Source organism: Mizuhopecten yessoensis, unplaced genomic scaffold (genome assembly GCF_002113885.1).
Source record: "Mizuhopecten yessoensis strain PY_sf001 unplaced genomic scaffold, ASM211388v2 scaffold4033, whole genome shotgun sequence".
Classification (NCBI taxonomy): Eukaryota; Metazoa; Mollusca; class Bivalvia; order Pectinida; family Pectinidae; genus Mizuhopecten; species Mizuhopecten yessoensis.
In genome coordinates, this window is record NW_018405342.1 from 1,646,457 (window position 1) to 1,667,925 (window position 21,469).

General features: G+C 36.2%; 2 protein-coding genes across 2 annotated transcripts; one reads left to right on the top strand and one right to left on the bottom strand.

Moving 5' to 3' along the window:
- Positions 1 to 1,207: 1,207 nt before the first annotated feature.
- On the bottom strand, positions 1,208 to 13,867 carry LOC110448442 (ER degradation-enhancing alpha-mannosidase-like protein 2). The gene is made up of 10 exons (XM_021494690.1): positions 13,719 to 13,867; positions 10,769 to 10,879; positions 9,867 to 10,012; positions 9,231 to 9,356; positions 8,356 to 8,567; positions 7,710 to 7,851; positions 7,036 to 7,160; positions 5,940 to 6,084; positions 3,337 to 3,458; positions 1,208 to 2,357 (listed from the first exon to the last, which is right to left on the bottom strand). The coding sequence occupies exons 1-10, from the start codon at positions 13,826 to 13,828 to the stop codon at positions 1,224 to 1,226; spliced, it is 2,373 nt and encodes a 790-aa protein (XP_021350365.1). The 5' UTR covers positions 13,829 to 13,867; the 3' UTR covers positions 1,208 to 1,223.
- LOC110448444 (40S ribosomal protein S10-like) lies at positions 13,822 to 17,035 on the top strand. Its single transcript, XM_021494691.1, has 6 exons — positions 13,822 to 13,908; positions 14,951 to 15,092; positions 15,570 to 15,744; positions 16,163 to 16,228; positions 16,645 to 16,700; positions 16,971 to 17,035. The coding sequence occupies exons 2-6, from the start codon at positions 14,952 to 14,954 to the stop codon at positions 17,004 to 17,006; spliced, it is 474 nt and encodes a 157-aa protein (XP_021350366.1). The 5' UTR covers positions 13,822 to 13,908; position 14,951; the 3' UTR covers positions 17,007 to 17,035.
- The last annotated feature ends 4,434 nt before the right edge of the window (positions 17,036 to 21,469 follow it).

A 21,469-nucleotide genomic window follows, 5' to 3' on the forward strand; every position in this document is an offset into this window, starting at 1 on the left:
AACAGTAGGTTGTCAACCTATCCCTCTAGCCAGTACCAAGTCTTTATAACAGCAACACGGCACGCTGTAAGGGAACTGAATTAGACTTAAATACGAATTCAGGTGGAGTTATTGAGGTTTTAGCACGACTCATAAAAGGTTTATAAAACCATACTGCATAGCCATTAGAAGTAAAAATAATAGCTAGGCATAAACAGAGGCTGTGCCCACAAAGAGGACATACAAACGTTTCTGCCAAATTAAAGGTCACATGCATTTTCTTCTGTATTTCATGATATTTTTTCTTTTTTCTTCAACAAATTTTGTTTAAGCCCATTGTAATATCATTGAAATAAATCTTTGCACTGTGAAAGAAAATTAACTAAAATTTTCTATCAATATTTTTTCAACCACAATTTCCATTAAGCTGGACAAAAATGGTGCAACAGAAACAATTTCCATAGAATAAGATACTGAAAACCGGGGACTCTTTCACCGCAACTTAACATGGTCTAATTTAAGTAATTGACCTTGACCATACATTTTTGAATCCCCCATTAGACATCTACATACAATGTATCACAGTTTATCACCACGACAAATTTGAAAAGGATTGGTCTTTTGGATTTGAGATAAGGACCATACCCACCAAGGTCAATTTTTAGTAATAGTGACCTTGACCTTGGTATTAAAAACTTTTCAAACTCCTATTGTACATCTACAGATCACAGTACATCACCACGTCAAATTTAAAGATTTGTCTTTTGGATTCTGAGATAATATCTGGAAACGAAAGTGTGGCTATCTAGACAGTATAGCTGTCAACCTTTCCTCATTAGGAGGGAGACTCCCTCATTTTGACCAAAATTTACCAATCTCCCTCGAAACTTCCTCATTCAAGTTCAAACTCAAACAAACTCAAAATCTATGTTCTGTGGTCATATGATCTCCTAGTTACTGTAGGGTGTGTGTAATGATCATAACAAGCATGTCTGAATGAAATGAATGTATTTTTGAGTTATTTTGATACATAAAAAAGGGAAAGATAAATTGAGTAAAGCAGTTCAGTTACATTTCAGGCACTTTCTCCCTCATTGGAAATGTGGAATGAGGGAGATCTCCCTCAATGGAGGTTTCAGAGGTTGACACTTATGAGACAGATGGACATAGTGTTTACCATAGGACACTCACATCTTTGATGCGGGGCCCTAATAAAGAGAACATAAAATTCGGATTTCACAATTTTAATTCCCTACATCATTAAACATTTCTCCCATAACAGACATCCTCATGTGGAAGGGTTGAGCTGGACAAACCATCATGGTCGGGTTAGTTTTGTACCCGAGGGGGTAGTACTGCATAAGTTTGTACAGTGTATATATATTGGGCACCTTTTCTGCAGGCTCTTTATTACTGAATTTATTTAAAATAAAAGTAAATAATTTATCTAAATTGGCTGTTGCGGAGTTCAAAGAACTTGTTTTTGCAGACTTTTCTTTCACATGATCTGCAAATGACTTTGTAGGGGCCTTTGGTTGAGAAGTGTCACTGAATTTCTGCTTTTCAGGTTCTGTAGGTTGGGAAGCTGCATCTGTTTTATCAATATTATCTACTGATTCTAATTTATCCTTGTCCACACTGTTAGAGTCAGAGTCTGTGGGAGTGAGATTCTTCTCCTTTTCAGATTCAGTACTTTGAGAGTCTTCACTTTCTTTATCCTGATCTTTTTTATCGTCACTATCTTTATCTTGTAGTATATCAGTCAAAGAATCTAGTGCTGCTGTTAAATTTTGATTTTCGCCATTCATCTGTCCTAAGTCTGCAGGTTTTGAAATATTAATTTTGACTTTTTTAACATCTTGATTATTTTCTTCTCCTTCAGATTGTTTATCACCTATGATGACTTTAACTGTTTCTTTAGTCTCTGCTTTAATTTCCACAATTTCCCGTTTAAGAGACGCTAGCTTGCTCTGCTCCAGTTTTTGGAGAATAGCTTCCTGTTGTTGCTGTTGTTCTATATCTTTGCGAAGTTTTTTCCACTTCGTACCTCTGACAGTGTCGGATGGCTCCACGATGCCAAACATTGACAATAGGTCAAGTTGGTCATGCATGCCTTGTATGACTTTGTCATCTTCCTTTTTCTGAGCGCTACAGCAGTATACACTGGCGACGTCTATAGGGTGAGCCTCCGTGTTGAAGAAGTACCCACCAGCATCAATCACACACTCCCCATTAGGGGTCTGAATGACAGTGCCTGAACTACCATTGCTGTGGATGAAATTTTCTGTGTCAAAAAGCAGGTAGAGATATTTTGTTGTTTCTGCCAGGAAAAAACTCTCCATTCTGTTTTCAAGTTCATGTGTTGCTACATTTTTCACCTGAAATATAAAGATAAACAAATAATTCTCTTGAACACATACATCTGCCTTTTAAATGGAACAAACAGTAATTGCAATGAGCCCAAAAATATTTGAAAGCATGAAATCATGATTTCTTATTCATGAATGTTTGCCTAAGAATAATAGCAAAAAGGGAATCCTTCAGCTACACTAACCTTTTGTTGGTTGTTGGACTTGAAATGTATTCATTGATGTACACTACAGACAAAGGCATAACTACATTCGGTACTTGTCCATTTTTATTTTGTTTCACTCATCTTTGTGCCATGGACATATAGATTCCTATAACAGGCTGCCTACCATGGCGTAAATGCACTTTGTTTTCTGTCTTGTTTTTAAACACTTACAAACTATATACCGTGGCGTAACCACACTTGGTCTTGGTGCTGTGTTTTATAGACTCACAGACTACTTACTGTGGCGTAACCACACTTGGTCTTGTGGCTGTGTTCTATAGACTCACAGACTACTTACCGTGGCGTAACCACACTTAGTCTTGGTGCTGTGTTTTATAGACTCACAGACTACTTACCGTGGCGTAACCACACTTTGTCTTGGTGATGTACATGTGTCCTAAAGACTCAGACTACTTACCGTGGCGTAACCACACTTGGTCTTGGTGCTGTGTTCTATAGACTCACAGACTACTTACCGTGGCATAACCACACTTGGTCTTGGTGCTGTGTTCTATATTTAGACTCACAGACTACTTACCGTGGCGTAACCACACTTGGTCTTGGTGCTGTGTTTTATATTTAGACTCACAGACTACTTACCGTGGCGTAACCACACATGGTCTTGGTGATGTGTTCTATAGACTCACAGCCTACTCACCGTGGCGTAACCACACTTGGTCTTGGTGCTGTGTTCTATATTTAGACTCACAGACTACTTACCGTTGGGTAACCACACTAGGTCTTGGTGCTGTGTTCTATATTTAGACTCACAGACTACTCACCGTGGCGTAACCACACTTGGTCTTGGTGCTGTGTTCTATTGATTCCAGTATATCTATTCCAATTTCCAGCAGGTAAGGATCTTTGGTGGCTCTATACAGGTACATAGCACTCTCTATCAACTCTGAAAAATACAGTGTTTTGTTCAGTTTGTTTGTGGTTTATGTCCTTTTAACAGCTATGGTCATTTTAAGACATACCAGGTTTTGATGATGGATTAAAACCCGAGTGCTCAGAAAAAACACCAAATTCAGGTCAGTACATGGCGACTGCCAAATGTAGGCCTTGAATCTGCGACCCAGTGGTAAATATTAATATAAACTTTATTATGAAACAAGTTATTTCAACTTATATTAATCACTCTTGTTGGCCCGGATGTTATTGCGCGGGGGGGNGGGGGTCTTCTTGTGGGAGGAAACAAGAGTACCCAGAAAAAACCCACGTGGTCGGGCAGGTGACCCCATACCTCTTCACCTCCGATCGGGGAATCGAACCCCGGCCACCCTGGGAAAGGCAAGTGCGCTATCCACTGCATCACCCGACCACCCAGTAGTAGAGGGGCTAGTGATCTTAGATGGTCAGACACCTTAACTACACGGCAACGGCAACCCCAAAAATACAGTGTATTGAGCATCACAGAGATATACATGTACAGTATATATCTTTTCAAATGATCTTCTGATTTGTCCCTAACACATATATATAATGCTTTAGATATGATATTGTAATTATTAAATAATTTTAAATAGCTCAATAATAAATTCTATACTTTTCAGAGTTACTTAAAGTACCAAAAAATGAACTTGATGATTATATTTGTTGAAGCAGTTTCAAGAAAGGTTTTCATTTGAAGATTGAACATAACTAGAACACTGACTGGTCAGTAAGGGCCCCGTCTTGTGGCAATATATCCCCCATAATCATCAAGAAGCAATCTGCCCATATAGCTGAGCTTGACGTTTGATATGTGGACTTAAAAAAGAATCGCAAGGAAGCAAAATATACATTTTATATGTACTATGATGTGAGTCTTGATTTCCTTCCACCTCCATATTTGCTGGGCTAACAGAAATGTAAAAACCGGTGCAATACTCATTTGTTAGCTTTGATTTGTTTTATTTAACCTTATATACCTCCTCCATCAAGAGCCAGGGTCAAAGTCAGAGATCCACTTTGTCTTTGACCTTTGGACCCAAATGACCTTGACCATTAACCCAGTGACCCTGATCTTTGGTCAGTTGACTTATTCTTTAATTCTGACCAACTTTGCTCCTTAATATCATAACAAAATGTTCATCAGTGAAAATACAAAACTTGACCTTGACCCTTTGAAACCCGTAACCTGGACCTAAGGTCGGTTGACTCTGTGTTAAGTTCTGAACAACATTGCTTCATAATGTCATAATGTTCATCAAGGAAAAGATACAAAATGTAACCTTCAACTTTGACCCAGTGACCTTGACCTTTGGTCAATTGACTTCTTATTTAATCTGAGCTACATTGCTTCAAAGTGTCATAGCGAAATGTTCACCAGTGAAAAGATACAAAATTTAACCTTGACCTTTGACCCAATGACCTTGACCTTTTGTCAGTTGACCCCTTGTTGATCAGATTTAATTCTGATCAACTTTGCTTCATCATGTCATAGCAAAATGTTCATCAGTGAAAAGGTGCATAATTTGACCTTGACCCCTGACCCAATGACGTTGACCTTTAGTCAGTTGACTCCTTGTTTAATTCTGATCAACTTTGCTTCATAATGTCATAACAAAATGTTCATCAGTGAAAAGATGTAAAATTTGACCTTGATCTTTGAACCCAATGACCTTGACCTTTGAATGACTTTTTACCTCAGTGTGTCTCTTTGTTTAATTTCGAACAACTTTGGTCCATAATGTCATAGCGAAATGTTCACCAGTGAAAAGCTACAAAATTTGACCTTGACCTTTGAACCTAATGACCTTGACCCTTGACCTTGACTTTTTACCTCAATGTGTACTTTTATGAACTAAACATCTTGACCAGGTTTCATGTACATCGGTCAATAAATACCAAAGTAATCAGCCAGGAACAAAATTTGTGGACGGACAGACAGACAGACAGACGGACAGACAGACAGACAGAGTGATTACTATAGGGCACCCATATCTCCGATACGGGGCCCTAATTATGTTTAAGCAAAGGAACTGTATCCTCAACCCTTTCCTGTTTTCATTTTAAATAATAATTTAAGACAGAAGAATCACAATAATATGGGAGGCAGTCTATTGCCAAACACTTTTATAATGCAAATATTTCTCTGGAAAAATTATTGTATTATAATGAGGTTTTACTGTACTTTATTTTTAATAATTGGTTTTTCTTAATTTTGTCTCAATATAAGACATTTTTATTGTTTTTAAATAATAAAAATAGATATTTGTTTATGTTTTCACTCATTTTCTCCCCATTTTAAGAAATTTGTATCATTTGACACATCAAAAGGATTATTGTATCCCGGGAAATTTTGGCCCAGTGAAATTTTGGCCCTTCTCCCATAAACTCGAAAACTGAACTGCAGCGAAACTTCTCTGTATACAGTATATATAAATGTTGAGTGGTATACCTGGCCTAAGAGGGTAGCCTTCTCTTCCATTATGAACCTCATTTTTCGGGATATTGTAGTATTCGGGTGTGAAGCCATACTGCTTCCAGACTTGGTGGAAGTTATGCATAGTCTTCATGGCCCCATCAATGTTCCCCAGCATGCTCTAAAGCGAAGGAAATATTTATCATTTATAAATTGTTCATGTCTGTGTTACTGTCTATATGAAACTAGCATTACATAGGCTGATGGCCATATGGCAGTTAACGAATTGGTCAGTCACACATATATGGTTTGTTTGCTTGTTTGTGCTTTAGTTCTATTAAGGATCCGTGTCCCACTGCCCTGCCTTTCCCCATATATACAGTAACCTCCCCTTAACTAAGAACACGTTTGTTGATTTAAAGCTACACGGTATGTTTTCATTAAAGTTCTGCAAGGTATACTTTTCTGTTCAAATATGATTTATAAAAGTTATATTCATGCCCGAAAAATAAGTTTCAAGTGCATAGTTTCTTTGTTTTTGCAGTGGTTTGTGGATCCATAACAGCTATGGTCCTGTACTGTATGGACGAGCTAGGTTTTGGTGTTGGAGGAAAGCCAGAGTATCCCCAGAAAACCACCGACCTGAGACAATTACCTGGCCAAGGCCCCATGTAGGTCTCAAACCAGCAACCCAGTGGTGGAAGGCTAGTGATAGTAGACAGTTAGACGTTTTAACCACTCAGCCACCGCAGCTAGTGGTCAGTCATTTATTTTTATAATGGACTAAAGCCAGGTTCAGGTTCATCTTTTTTTTATTTCTTCTTTTGGTAACTGACCAGTCAGTATACTACTTTGTACATGATGGTGTAAGTACAAATATTTGTTCCATTAATCAAATAAGTGTACATTGAGTGTAACATGGGAGACAACTCTCTCAGAAATAATGACATTCACACTTTTGGTTTGATTTATATGGTTAAGTTTCCTATTTACAGCTATTTAGTATGCTTATATAAGATGGTGTTTAAAATATATAGCTCAGTGGTTAAGGCATGAAATTTGCATAGCATAACAAGTTATCAAATACTCTTTTCATACATTTGAGACAATAAATGCATTTTTATGGTCTTACCTGTATTCCTGGCCAGTATGCATCTAAAGAGGTGAACATTGGCAGAGTTATCCCCCCTTTGTTCATGTGGGCCCATAGATACCAGTCATCTCTTTTCATGAAGTTATTGATTGGCTTTTCGTATTCTGGAAATAAAATCATAAAGTTTATCCAGGAATAACTGTAAATTGTGATAGTTTTTGCCCATTCAGTCAAAAATTTACCGTCTGACATTTTAAAACTTATCAGAGTTATTTTTGCTTTACTGGTGCTGCTAATTCAATAATTAATATTTTTCATCCTTTTTGCATCTGTTTCTACACTGGCAACCTTAAATACGAGTATGTATTATAAATTGCCATATTACTGTACACCTTGACTCCGCAATTCCATTAAAATTAATTGAATATCTATATAATTTAAATTCCAGAAATCATCCTCTTTTCTGATTACAAATTTTTACATAAACACCTTTCTAACTTGCATATTACATATGTTCAGTTTAATGATCTAATTAAACTACATTTTGCAGATGAAAAATAAGGAAGAAACAATAAATACTGAGACTGAGAACTGTAAATATCAAATGCGTGACCTGATACACTGATGATGACTGCAGAGGTGATTCAGTAAATGTTGCCTCAAGAGATTGCAAAAAGAAATAATGAAGAGGCAAATGTTTTTTCTTTGCTGACCATGAAACATCTGCAGGAGTTCTGGAATCTCAAACATGATCCCTCCCTTGACCAGGTACTCGAAGTAAGAGTCTATGCCTCCCCCGATACCAGAGTCCAGTGCCGTCCACTTCCCTGTGTTTACATCCACATGGTTACCAACCTACAGAGGGAAAACCTTGTTGAACATTTAGCTGAACACTTTAACTTTTACTGAGAAGTACTGTAGTGATTTGGTATTTAGAACCTCATGGTGTATTTTGAAATTCTACCACAGTTTCACAATACCTGTGGTAGTACATACCACGTTTATTAATAAATGCCTACATATGACTAACCTAGTCCAGAGGTGTTCAATTTCATCCTTGCCCTGTGCAGATTTTGAAAAAATTCTATAAGCCCAATCAATATTTTGAAAATTTCCTTAAGACGTGACATAAATTTTACCCAGATGTTCAACAAGTAGAATTGTACATTCTTACCAGTCTGACATAAGTTCAGGACTGAATACATTAATACAATGTATACAAGTGATTATCACATTTCTTTGAATTTGGGCAATCATAGTACTGTAATGATTTATTTTAAAATGGGAGTTGCTACAAGATTTTTCATGGAGACAATCAACTTTCTTTTTTTATTTCAATTGATCTTTTCTGGTATTTACCATGCCAAGTTGTGACCTGTAGTTCCACAGTGCTCTGAGAGCCCTCACTGCAACTTTCTCAAACACAGGGTCCCCCGTAAGCCTACTGAGGGTTCCAAACTCCACGATGAAGGTGCCCACCCCTGCTGTACAAGTGACGGGGGTTTCCCCCTTGGGTACACCATGTCGTAGGTTGACTGTCCCATACGGCATCCCTGTCATCGTGTCAAATGCTAAAACAATGTGACAAAAAATAAAATGTAAGTATAAATGATCTTTTATTTGTTGTTTTATGTCTGGATTAATATCAGTTCTAGGAATTATGAACCAGTGTTTACTACATAGTTGGTATCATTTGCAGTGTAAATACTTGTAGTGAATACTTGAATTAAATCTGTATTGTTCATTTTCCTTTATAAAATGCATTGGACAATTTTATTTTTTATTTCAGTTTACTTTCAATATATCTTATTAAAATTAGGATACATTGAAAAAATATATCAAATTGAAAATCATTTTCAAAGGAAAAAATGTAAATGCATACAGATTGATAATGATAACCTATTTGGAGAAATTGAAGAAAGAGACAAATATTATATTATTTTGTCTTTTAATAATAGTTTCACCATACAATGTTTGTGCATGTATATGCTTTTTTTACATGAAGTTTTCGCAATATAAATTGTGATACCTTGTAAATGCAGAATTCAAAGCATAAAAAAATCATTGTGGATTAAATTTGAAAGAATGATATAATCTCTTACCCTTGTTAACATTACCAGTTTGGAAGGAATTCTAATATGAAGGAACAGGATAATTGAGTATAGTAATGATCATACATTCTCAATCACTAACCAGTAGAATAAGATCTGTGACTATTAAGTTTAGTTCCCTACCTGGGAGAAGCCTCCGAGCGACATCCTCCGCCATGGACAGAAGTGGACCAGAGCATGGCCAGCCTGGCTCTACACCAAGCCCCGCTTTGTGTGACAACAGATGGGCTGACAGGAGACCTCCCAGTACTGCAAAATAAAAAAGTACATATCACTATGTAGCACTGTCCTGTGTCATATCAAATGGGCTTACAGGAGACCCCAAGTACAGAAACATACCATACACACATCACTATGGAGCCCTGTATGACATCAGATTGGCCGACAGGAGCCCCACCCCCTCCCCTCAAGTACTGTAACATATTTGTATACATCACTATGGTCTGTGCGACATCAGTTGGGCTGATAGAAACTCAAGTACAGTAACATACAGGCCACACAAACTTGGCCAAGCACCGTTGCATACAACATACACCACTATGTATCCCAGCTTTGTGTGATATCACCTGGGCAAACATCAGTTTTCTATAATACAAGGAGAAAAGGGATGACATTGCCATGATTGTTTCTAATTGTCCATTTAAGGCATGCTACATGTATCAGCTACTTGGGATTTTTAGAATAAAGAACAGATTATAAAAATACATCAACAGTGATCAAGACTACTTGTATTTAAATAAGTCAGTAATATTCACTTACTTCGGATATTTGTTTCAAACACTGAGACATTAATATCAACGTCAAAGTCCATCTTCTGTGACACGAGGTGAGCTACTCGTCTGAACTCCGAGTAGTTCCCCATGATCGCCAGTGTATCCAGAGCGTCAATCAGCGTCAAAGAGTAACTGCAGATTAAATTCAAGATTTCCAAAATGCTGGAGCTTGTCTTTTTTTAATTGGACTTCTGTATTCAATAAAATCTTGCTGAAACCTGACTTATCTTTCAATTCAAAATCATAGATTATTCTATAGCAAAAAGTTAAACTGCTTTTCTTACTCAAGTACTCAAGTACTCAACAAAGCAATGCAATGTAGGCAATACATTGTCCCACACCTCTAGAAAAAATTCTATAAAAAAATGAACAAAGGGGTATTATATTATTATATAATTTCTATAAAGTTTGGCACGAGACTCAATTTCAGTATGCAACACTCTGACATTGAATAGATTCTCATGCATGCAAAATCTGACACTTTTAGATGACAATTATAATATTAGATATGTCCCGAAAAAGTCACACATGGCGAACAAAGGCCCATAACTCTGCATATATTAGTGGAGCACAAAACCAGGTTTCAGTGGTATATTCATAAACAGTAAAAGGGAAGTGTGTTACACTGCCCTCTCGTGACACCTTAATATTACAGTCTGTCCAATAAAGTTCAGAACTTTTGAGATCTGTACTTACAGTGAACTGCATTGGCTTGTAATTCATATATGTACACGCACATTTGAACACACTTGATTTCAGTTCATTAAGTAATTTTCAGCAGTTCAAAAGAATTATATCCTACACATAATAATGTTGTATAATAATATAGGATTATTTTTTAAAATCTGTGCAATGCCTTTTTTAAAATAAACCAAATGTATCTCTCACCTGCCCCATGTGTCAAATCCATCACAGGTCAAAGGTCGGAGTTCATCGTAAGGATAGGCATAGTTCACATAGCCGTCATAAGCATGATGGAACATCTGCAGGACTCTTTCTCTAGCAAAGATAAATTGAAATAATATAGGCCTATACATGACTAAATAGCTATACACCCTATACAAAAACAAATCTAGGCTATAGTTTATATGGCAATAAGACAGATTTGTTGACATTATGCTTAAGTCATAGCTAAAGTCAATAGACTTTTTCATTCTTTTTTTTTCCGCTACAGGAATACAAACAAATGTATTTTACTAGTTGGTGAACCTTTACAAGTGACCATCAGCAGGCTCTTGTAAAGAAATAGACCAGCTGTACCCCACAGCATGTTATCGTACAAGGCAGCTAATGTGTAGTCCGAATTATTCTGACGTTTTATCGACTTTTTTATATCGGTCTGTAATGTGGGGCCCCCCTGCAGAAACAGAGAGTATCCTTTGTCTTCTACTAATAATTGGGATACTGATCATCCCAAACCTGATCTGAAACTCTTGGCATCTCTTTTCTTTCCTAAAGCTACCTACTCTTTCATTAATGGCAGTTTCTCCCTTGTCTCATCCATTCTCATATCACTTTAGATGTTGCAAATGAATTAAACACCAAGCTTAAAATGTACAACATCAAACATTTCACGAATTTGCAAGTAATGTAAGTGTTTTTATTTAAAATTTTGTATTATGATGTTACACAAGTCATACTAATATGAACAGCTCCAAATGTTTGGGTATAACAATGAATAACATTGAAATAAATGGCTTTTCCTAGTTGTAATAGTGAAACTGATTAATGCATGCTGTTTAGGTAAGATAGCAGGGATCGTTTGAGATGAGGTCAATTTACATGCAACGCAATTGTGACTCCGTCTTGAACAAACATGAACTTCCAAATTGTATCGGGTCTGAAGCTTTCAACAATTTTGTTTCAGATATAAATCTAGAAAATTTCTAAATGCTATTCAATTCAAGTGTTGTAAGATGGCTGAATGTTAGATTCAAACAATACTTTTAGAAAGATACTGCTCGAGTGTTTTCTAAATACACATTGCACGAAAAAGGAAAAAGAATAAACAAAAACTTTCAAGCATCATTTCCGTAAACAAGCATTGGGTCATCAGTACATTGCATCTACCACTGTGTACTAGTAGAAAATTGGATTTATTTGCATGTATGGCACAGTCGACCATAAAACTGCAATTAGTGTTAAGATACATGTATGGTATATTCAATTAGTATGTAGTAGCATTTACACTAAATCACAACCAACAGACCTTAGACTAATGAGTTTAGTTGATGAAATGTCCGTTGCAGAGACAAAATAATTTTAAGATTTATCGTGTTACAAGTGATTTCAAAACTGTTTCTAACCCCGGTCCGGCTGTTGGCATTTCTCCTTCTCCTGTTACAATAGCATAACTTTTCTCTTCTTACAATTCTTCATGTTAAAATGTTTGAAGGCTTTAACTGTCACAATGGTGTCAGTTTTTTTACGTCATATCTTATGCATTATAACGCCATATGACATTTTTGTCACATGGTGGCGAATTTGCCTGCACTAACGTTAGAGGCTAGCACCTGTGGGCCTCAAGTCAAGTCAAATAAATTTTATTTAACGTCGATATGATTACAAAGATAAACACAAGCTCGTTTAGTGAGCTTTTACAATCAAAATAACAAATAAAACATACATAAAACAAGGTTTCATTAATTAAACAAGATATGTTCATGCTGTAAAAGATACAATTAGAGATACAATTGGCCAACACTACACACACGCAGAACAAGAACACGCATTATTCTTCTGTACAAAATAATAAACCAACAAGTAGCAATACACACTAACAATCTCATCCCAGCAGACACCAGAACACGTCAAGGACATGACCGTATTTACAGACATATCTACACATCCAAAGACACATACAGACACTCATTCTTTCCATACACCATAATACAATGGAACCTCCTTCCCACAACAAAAATTCAATCAAATACACTAGCAGAACATATACAAAAACTACAACATAACTAACACTCACTCAATGCTTTTAACCTGTTTTTATCCTATAGCAAATAACAAAAAAAATAAAAAATAATCACTGTACATAATTAACACACAACAGCACCACGACCCTACTTCCGTAATCGTCGGTATCGACGGAGGAAGTCTAACAGATGAAGAGAGGAAGCATCCAATAAAACAAATTTAAATTTAAATAAATAATAATAATAATAATATTTAATGCGGTAAAAGTGGCATTTTACATTTATCACATGTTGAATTTCATTCATTATTTGATCACATTTGCTTATGAGATGAAGGAAAGATATAAAAGAAGAACTTAAGAAAGGAAAGTACAGTGTGGTACATGGTCAGCTGCAAGGGTTGGGGATGAGCCCCCTACCAGCATGGTATGCTCCACCTGCACACCAGTAATTCAGGATTTTGTTATATTCTTATAAAAGGTCATATATTCAACATAATCACAGATAAATTTTGAAACATATCACAGGCTGATAACATATCATAAAAATGTTTTCACAAACTCAAAATTTAAGATATATATATATAAAGCATACTTCAGTCAGAGACGTTATATACGTCTCTGCTTCAGTACACAATCTAACATAATAAAGCACAAAAGGAGCAGCAGCTAGCTTCATAATATAATCACAGATGTACATCATGCTTCATACAAACACTATTGTATGTCAGTTTCTTTGATGTCATTGAATTATTATAAAGTAATTTAGTGAATATGTCTCAAGAAAAATATCGAAAGATAAGAAAAAATCTTAGCCTTTTTCACAGTTAGCAGACGAATTTTTGGAATCAGTGGAGAGCAAACGAACATCATGTTTCCGCAAGCACAATTTAAACGCTATTTCTTTAAAATTACCTGTATTTGTTTATTTCGTCCTTTGTGTAACTTTTGCCAGATATCGTGGTTTGATTGAAAAAGCACAGCAAACAGACCAAGATCTCAGTAACACGTCTGTAAGCTGCCATTTTCCCCCCCGGTCTCGGCCTTTTCGAGAACTACTAAATCCACTTCCTTTTCCGGTTTGACGCCATATTCTATTGGCAAAGTGAGTGTAATTCATATATAAATCCGGCTAATATCATCACTAAAAGACACCAATCCGCCATAATTATTGCCAATAAATAATAGCAAGAAACATCTTTGCCCAAAGCTATCAAGATTTTCCTTAAAAATACTATGGATTGTTGTCAAAATGGATCAGACTTTCAACTAGCCCCCATTTAGTCCTTTGCAAATGTGGTGTTTATATCCATTTTACGTAGCTGTTTCGTTATAAGAGACAACTTTTCACAGTAACTAATATGCATTTTGACGGTCCTCATGTCTGTGGTTATTGTCAATATCTGCATCGACGCAATTGCCTACATTATATGATACGCAACAGTGACAATTCCATACATTAGGAGTATCGATAGTTCACATGGCCGACCTGTTATTATTTGCTTTAATTTTGACATGGTTATCGATGAGACAGTCGTTAAAGGTATACATCAGTGAAATCAGCCATGTTCTAGTTTGTATACTAAAACTACTAAACAAAACAAAGTAAAACCAATTCAGGGCTTTCATTTGCAATAGACCATTGAAAGCCGAACATTTCGCTTAGCCCGGGACCGTCCGAACTCTATCCTTGGAGAAACCTACATCAATAGTGTGTGCCATCCAATCAAAATTTCTTCCAGTTAATTTGATCAAATTCAAACAATACACATGTGCCACACAATACCTCCAAACTCTTTATGGATGCTCTACAAGTTGGGCTACCTGGTTGCAGATTATCGACCCACTCCAGTTCCACTTTAAGAATATGTGTATATGGGGTTAAGGACAGGTCTATTTGACATTTGTTTTGACTCTCCAAAATTCAGGGAAACTTGTATTTGACTTCTAAAACCGATATATGTCGAGGGTCAACTTGGTACTAATATTAATACCCGGCCTTCTCTGACAACGCAATATATAAAAAAAAATCTCTCGTCAGAAAGCTACGATATCGCAGCTAGGGTCATGAATAAGAAATCCCTGTAATTAATGAGCAAATCATGTAAAGTTGGTGTTAATATTGATTGAATTCTTTTTTATCGCAGGATGTTGATGCCCAAGAAGAACCGTGTGCAAATTTTTGAGTATTTGTTCAAGGAGGGCGTCCTTGTAGCAAAGAAGGATTTTGGAATGCCCAAACATCCTGAGATTGATGTCCCCAATCTTCACGTCATCAAGGCATTGACGGTATGTCATATATATCTTGTCCTACAATTTATTGTTATGTGTAATAATGATAATCTTAATTAAACTAATGAAATTAACTCCGTTAACAACAAACACAAGCTCTGGAAAACTTTATTATGATGCCACTAAGGGAACAAATGAGTGCTATTAAAAGTATAGGCATCAAGGGGTTTTGAGAAATGGAGTCTGGGATGAAATTTGGAACAAAAACCCACATTGACACCAGAACTATTATGGGAAATTCAATGACCTACCCTATTTTTTAGTGATAGCTGAAACAAACTTATTATTTTCCTAATCCCCATTTGACTGATCCTAATATAATTTCTTTTGCCCTAGGGTTTTGCTTCAGAAGGGTGAACATACTTATTTGCCAGATAAGATAAGTTTCATATCTTTGATGCATGCAACAGTTTTTGCACTACCTTAAAAAGATGTACAAAATGAACTAAGATGTATTCAACTTTCTGTTTTTAGTCTCTGAAGTCCCAGGGATATGTCAGGGAACAGTTTGCGTGGCGTCACTTTTATTGGTACCTTACCAATGAAGGTATCCAGTACCTGAGGGACTTCCTCCACCTTCCAGCGGAGATTGTCCCTGCCACACTCAAGAGACAGACAAGGCCAGAAACCGCCCGGCCTAGGCCCAAGGGTGTGTATCATTTATACACGTTTTATTAATAATATTAGTTGAAGATAGAAATAAAATATGCGCCGAAAATCAGTGTTTTGTCAACAACAACAAATGACGAAGTTACTAGGTATTTAATTGTTTTATCAAGGATTTGATGCTAGTAAAATCCTGCATCATAACCTGATGATCGTTATCATAATTGTGCAATGATATGATGGAATGTTGTTCTCAAAGGAACTCGAAATTGTAGGTTTGAAAATATTTTTGTTTTATAAGTAATATTTAGATAATTAGAATAAAAGGCACTACAGTGCATTAGTTACATAGATTAAAATTCGTCTCTCTCAGTCATATTGTGATCTTGGTGTAGAGGGTTGGTTTAGGGTCCCAAGTCCCAGTCTGTAATATTAACTGTTACATTCAAATTTTCTTTTAGGTCCAGAGGGACCACAAAGAGGCTCCGGACCCAGCGACAGGTCCGAGTACAGACGCGCACCAGCACGTAAGTTTCAAATGATAAAGGAAAGATAACTTGAAATGCAAACTCTTTAGTTATGGTGTTCTAATAAGCTGTTTGCTAAAACCAATTGTATTGCACAGAACTTCTCTTCGATTGGAAATATCTACTGTAAATTATGTGTTTTTGTCCTAAAGCATTGGCAGAGAAAAAATAGTCAATCCTATTGTCTAGTTTCTCAATTGAAATTTTAACATTTCTTGAATCTAAATATGTTTGTCTTTCTGACAATGAGGTGATCATTTCAAGTCAAATTGTTAAAAAAAGATAGGGTTGATTAAGAAAGGGTTGATTGTATTTTTTTCATAATTCCTCCAATATTCTGGTTTTTATTTCGTAAAATAAACCCATTTGAAAGTTACATGATCATTCGTTATAAACTGAAATGTTGATGTTTACAGCCAGCGGAGACAAGAAGACCGATGTTGGACCAGGTGCCGACACACAGTTCCAATTCGTAAGTATTCTCATCAATTCAACTAGCTACTATGATGTTAAAATCTACTTTTGACCTATTTTGAAGAAGAAGAAAAATCAGTAAAACAAGTTTAAAAATTTGTCATTTTGTGATATCCATGTATACTAAGACTAGTTATGTTTATACAATATGTTATCCCTCCACATGACAGTTCTAAATGACAAACTTTGATTTAATAGGTTTATTCATGGTAATCATGTTATATGTAAGTACAATTCTCTAATGCAAACCTTTTTGTTTTGTTTACAGAGAGGTGGATTCGGACGTGGAAAGCCTGCACAGTAATTGTCATCTTGTAAATAGGGGAAAAAAAATAAAGAAAAAAACCACAGAAGGAATTTGTTATTATTTTAAAATGTCAAATGTTCAAAAAGGATCAAGACAGTATGAATTTCAAAATGTCATAAATGTTCAAAAAGGATCAAGACCGTATGAATCAAATTAATGTGAACATAATGTATAAAAAATAAGGGCTTATGCACTATTTTGATAGTCATCAACAATTAAAAAAGATAAAGTAATTTGGATAAGATGCTGAAGATGCTGAACAGTTATACTATATTGCCAAGTTTCGAAAGCAATTTTGAATTCTACCACAATGTCTTGTGTGTTCTTAACCGTTGTCTGTGTCCAGTTTTACAAGGAAGTTTGAATGAAATGAGTTAACAAGTTTCCCCTACATATGACGGGCTGTAGCAGGATGTTAAACATCAATAAAACCAATTGAAATTGGTTTCTCCCACCCTTCACAGTCGTGTCTCCCGTTTTAGTCGGGAAAGATCAGCTTGTTGCCCCTTAGGGGGAGATGGCCTGGTGTCAATTAGTGTCAATTGGTGTAAGTGAATGACGATATGCATACCCCACATGTGTTTTGTTTACAAACATGGCAGACTACTGTCGATGGAGCTGTGACTGAAATAATTGGATGGGAGAAAAATAATCCTCCCCTACCTTGAGGGTGTAACCGAGAAATCTCCAACCCTCGGGGTGATTTCTTTGATTGTCTTAACCCTCAGGTTAGACAACCAAAAAACATCTCCCCTCGGGTTGGAGATTTCTCTGTCACACCCTCAAGGTAGGGGAAGATTCTATTAATCATTATTCCTCAGAAAATAGTTGAAGGATCTTCCCGAGGTTCCTCTGGGTTATTCCACAAACATTTAAGTTAAAACCAGTTGAATTTTGATGTCTCCACATCTTCACTAGCCAAGTGTTCGCTTCGTATACACACCACTTCAGGTCGATGAGTGTATTGATAAAAGGAAATAGGAAGTACATCCCTTGTTGAAAATCCAACGTAGGGAGTCGGTATCACAATTTCCGCATATTCTAATGAGTAGAGTTTTGTCCATTGTTTAATCTTAAACTGATGAATATTGTGTGTTTATTATTGTCAGAACAGTATGTTACACAAATTCAGCATTTATTAAATTGATATACATTAATGCAATATTTATTTATGGCAGTATCATTTTTTTTGACATTTTTTTTCAAAATTCGCTCCTTTTTACATAAATTTCCATTTAATATCCTTAAAATTCCAATAACCTATTTTTTGGTGGCAGAAAATTTTCTTTACTTCAAAGCAATATAACTACACAATTGAAGAAGTCCTACTGAGAAATGGTGACACAAACCTATTACCTTAAGTGGAGTGTATACGAAGCGGACACTGACGTCTCCATAGCCCGAGTTTCCTCTGGCCCTGACACCAGACATCTATCTGTCAAAATGTCGTAAGTCTGGTGTCAGGGCCAGAGGAAACTCGGGCTATGGAGACTTCAGTTCTTGGAAGTTCCCTAACGATTGATGGTAGGTTATCATGTTTACCTAGATCGTTAGTTAATTTTCGAAGTGTACAAAGACAAGGTTTACCAAGTGTCTTTTACAATTTGAAAGTGAACTATCTAGAGGTAGATGAACATGATGACCTACCATCGCAGGTTTGGGGACCTTTCTCTCCCACAACATCCAGATATATCTGAAGAATCATGTTTCTCATGGGAATACATTTCCCGTTTTTAATCCGGAAACAATTACCATGATTTATGATGTCACAAAGCATTGTTACGTGACGTCATAATTACAAGATTGGCCAACGAAATAACGCCCAGTGGGTAACAAAAAAACCCGTTTACTAACTCCTTGTAGGTCTATCGAGTGAATGGGAGTGGGGGAAAAGAGGGGTTGTGAGAGAAATGGCGGTAACAAACTTTGAATGTCAAAATCGTGGATGGTTGCTCAGCAGTACTCTTCTTGTGATCAGTCTTAAAAAAAATTAACATACCGTACAACCAACCAACAACAGATAGAAACCAATTAAGGACACTCTTTTCAGCAACTGAGAAATTACAATAAACAAACTTTTATGACCATGGTACAAGATGGCCGTCTGGCAATCATCGTATGATAAGTCCACTTCTAAAACTTGAAGTATCCTAAGAAATTGTTATAAAGATATGAATTGTAATCTGAGATTGCAGTCGTCTTGTTTTGACTTAACTTAGTCTTAACTAAGAAACCAGGACAAAAACCGCATGTGAAATTTGAGAAAGATTATTTTTAGTACTTCCAGAAAAAACAACGATAATAAACATCCAGTTGTCAAAGCAGGGAGCAATCTTGTTCTCTGACCGACAGATCATGATCAGTTCATGTGAAATAAGAGAAAAACCTTTTCTGGCAATAGTCATAAGAAAACTTATCTGGGTAAATTCAAGATGGCCACCTGGTAGACATCTTGTTCCTGTGTATACTGTATAATGATCAGTTTCAAAATTAAACGTACTAAACGAAATTATCAGGAAAGGCATAAGAGCAAACTGTCGGAATCCAAGATAGAAGCCATCTTGTTTTTCGATCAGTCCAAAAACATGCAAAAATAAGGCCCAACAGTAAGTTATTTGTGAAATTTGAGAAATATCCTGATAGCATTTTCAGAGAAATATATTATTTTTTTAATTTTTTTTACTTCAAATCCATGATGGCCGACTGACAGCCATTTTGTTCTTTAATAAATATGGAAAATCATCAATGGTTTCAATCTACATATGAAATTTCAATATTCAAGTACTTAGACAAATGGCAACAAGTAATTGTTTGAGAAAGAAAATGCGACTATTTATTTAGTCAACTTAACCCTCGGATGCCGATTAACTAAAATTACTACGAAACTCAATTAAACGGGAGATTGGCATTAAATAAACCCTTGCCTAACGTTAGTGGGCAGTATCCTAGCCAATTCAATCACTCTCAGTATGAATATTCATACTATCCGCATTAAGTCCTACTAACAAATTTTGAGATTGTAACGATCCATTCAGAGAGGTTTGGTTTGGTTTTATTTTGTTTAACGTCCTATTAACAGCTGCTAAGGTCATTTAAGGACATGCCTCCATGTGTTTTGTATATGCGTGTATGGCTGTATGTGTGTGCCGAAAGCAGGGTATGTTGGTGTATTGCCTTCTTGTGATGGCGCGGATCCGATGCCGACTTTATAGTGCTATCTCACTGAAATACCATGGCTAAGGCCCCCAGCACACTTTACGCCCGGTCACATTATACTGACAATGGGTGAAACAGCTGTTGTCATCACCCTAAATGCTGAATGTTAAGCAGGGAATAACAACTATCATTTTGAAGGACTTTGGTCGTATGTCCCGGCCTTGGGACAGAATCCAAATAAACATGTTGCGCTTCCTTGCCTGTGTGAACGTTCAACACTCAAGCCAAAAATGGGGTATTGCCGCTGGTACAAGGCGCTAGGAAATATAAAAGGTAGTTAGAAGTAGAAATAAAGATCCCAAATATTGCAATGGGTGTAACAGATTTACTTTGGTCGCTTAGCAAATCTCCAATATTCTGCATGGTTCACTAAAAGATAATTGATGTTCTAAAAATGTTTGCATGGAGACAAAAACACCTTTGAGTCAAGAGCAATTTATAATACTGAATACAGTAGACAATGTAATGTACTAGTGCTGTGAAAAAATCGACATAATTATAAATAGAAATTATAAATACAGTCTCAATTAACATGTATAATTACCAATATACCAAAAGAGCACCTTAGAAAGATTATACATCTCCCTTATTTATGTTCATGTGTGGCGTTTTAGTGTCTAGCACGACATGTACTCCGTCACCTTCATTGATAGACAGTTTGCATGCTGTGTTCAATGCATCTAATTCTCGATATCCAGGAGTTACGCTCACTTCCGCTCTCTGCACCCCTGGAATATGTCATAACAAAATTGAAGGCTCGCGTAGTTTTTTGATTGGTGTCGGGTAAATAACCTGACCAATCACTATAGGCTGATACTTGTCCTTTGATGTTTACAGTGCTAAATTAGGTAAAGCTCATGGAATTGATTTTTTTGTCAAACATAAGGAGACATTTGCTCCTATGCTATTTTTGATATGGGTGTCTCATTTTCCCTTTGTTCAAAAAGGTGATGCCAATGATACAAACCCGTAAGTTATTGGTAAGTTGTTTATCTAAATTATTTACTAGTATTTTAAACAATAGACTGCTAGATTGGTCTAAGGAGTACAACATCGTCACCGATGCCCAATTCGGATTTAAACCTTGTCTTGGAACTAATGATGCTATTTTTGCTTTAGATGGTATACTTAAGAAAATGCTTTCTAATAATCGTAAACTTTACTGCTGTTTTGTAACTATCGTAAGGCCTTCGATAGTGTGAATAGAAATACATCATTTTTTAAACTTTTTCATAATGGAATCA

What these genes read in the sequence shown, in the direction of transcription:
- LOC110448442 (XM_021494690.1), bottom strand. Translation starts at nt 13,828, where the DNA reads ATGGCAGCTTACAGACGTGTTACTGAGATCTTGGTCTGTTTGCTGTGC. An exon ending in ACTCCTGCAGATGTTTCATG is followed by an intron (nt 7,161 to 7,709) that starts GTCAGCAAAGAA and finishes TTTTATTTCCAG; the next exon opens with AATACGAAAAGCCAATCAAT. An exon ending in CCAAGTGTGGTTACGCCACG is followed by an intron (nt 2,358 to 3,336) that starts GTGAGTAGTCTG and finishes TTTATATTTCAG; the next exon opens with GTGAAAAATGTAGCAACACA.
- LOC110448444 (XM_021494691.1), top strand. Translation starts at nt 14,952, where the DNA reads ATGTTGATGCCCAAGAAGAACCGTGTGCAAATTTTTGAGTATTTGTTC. An exon ending in CGCCCGGCCTAGGCCCAAGG is followed by an intron (nt 15,745 to 16,162) that starts GTGTGTATCATT and finishes ATTTTCTTTTAG; the next exon opens with GTCCAGAGGGACCACAAAGA. An exon ending in CCGACACACAGTTCCAATTC is followed by an intron (nt 16,701 to 16,970) that starts GTAAGTATTCTC and finishes TTTTGTTTACAG; the next exon opens with AGAGGTGGATTCGGACGTGG.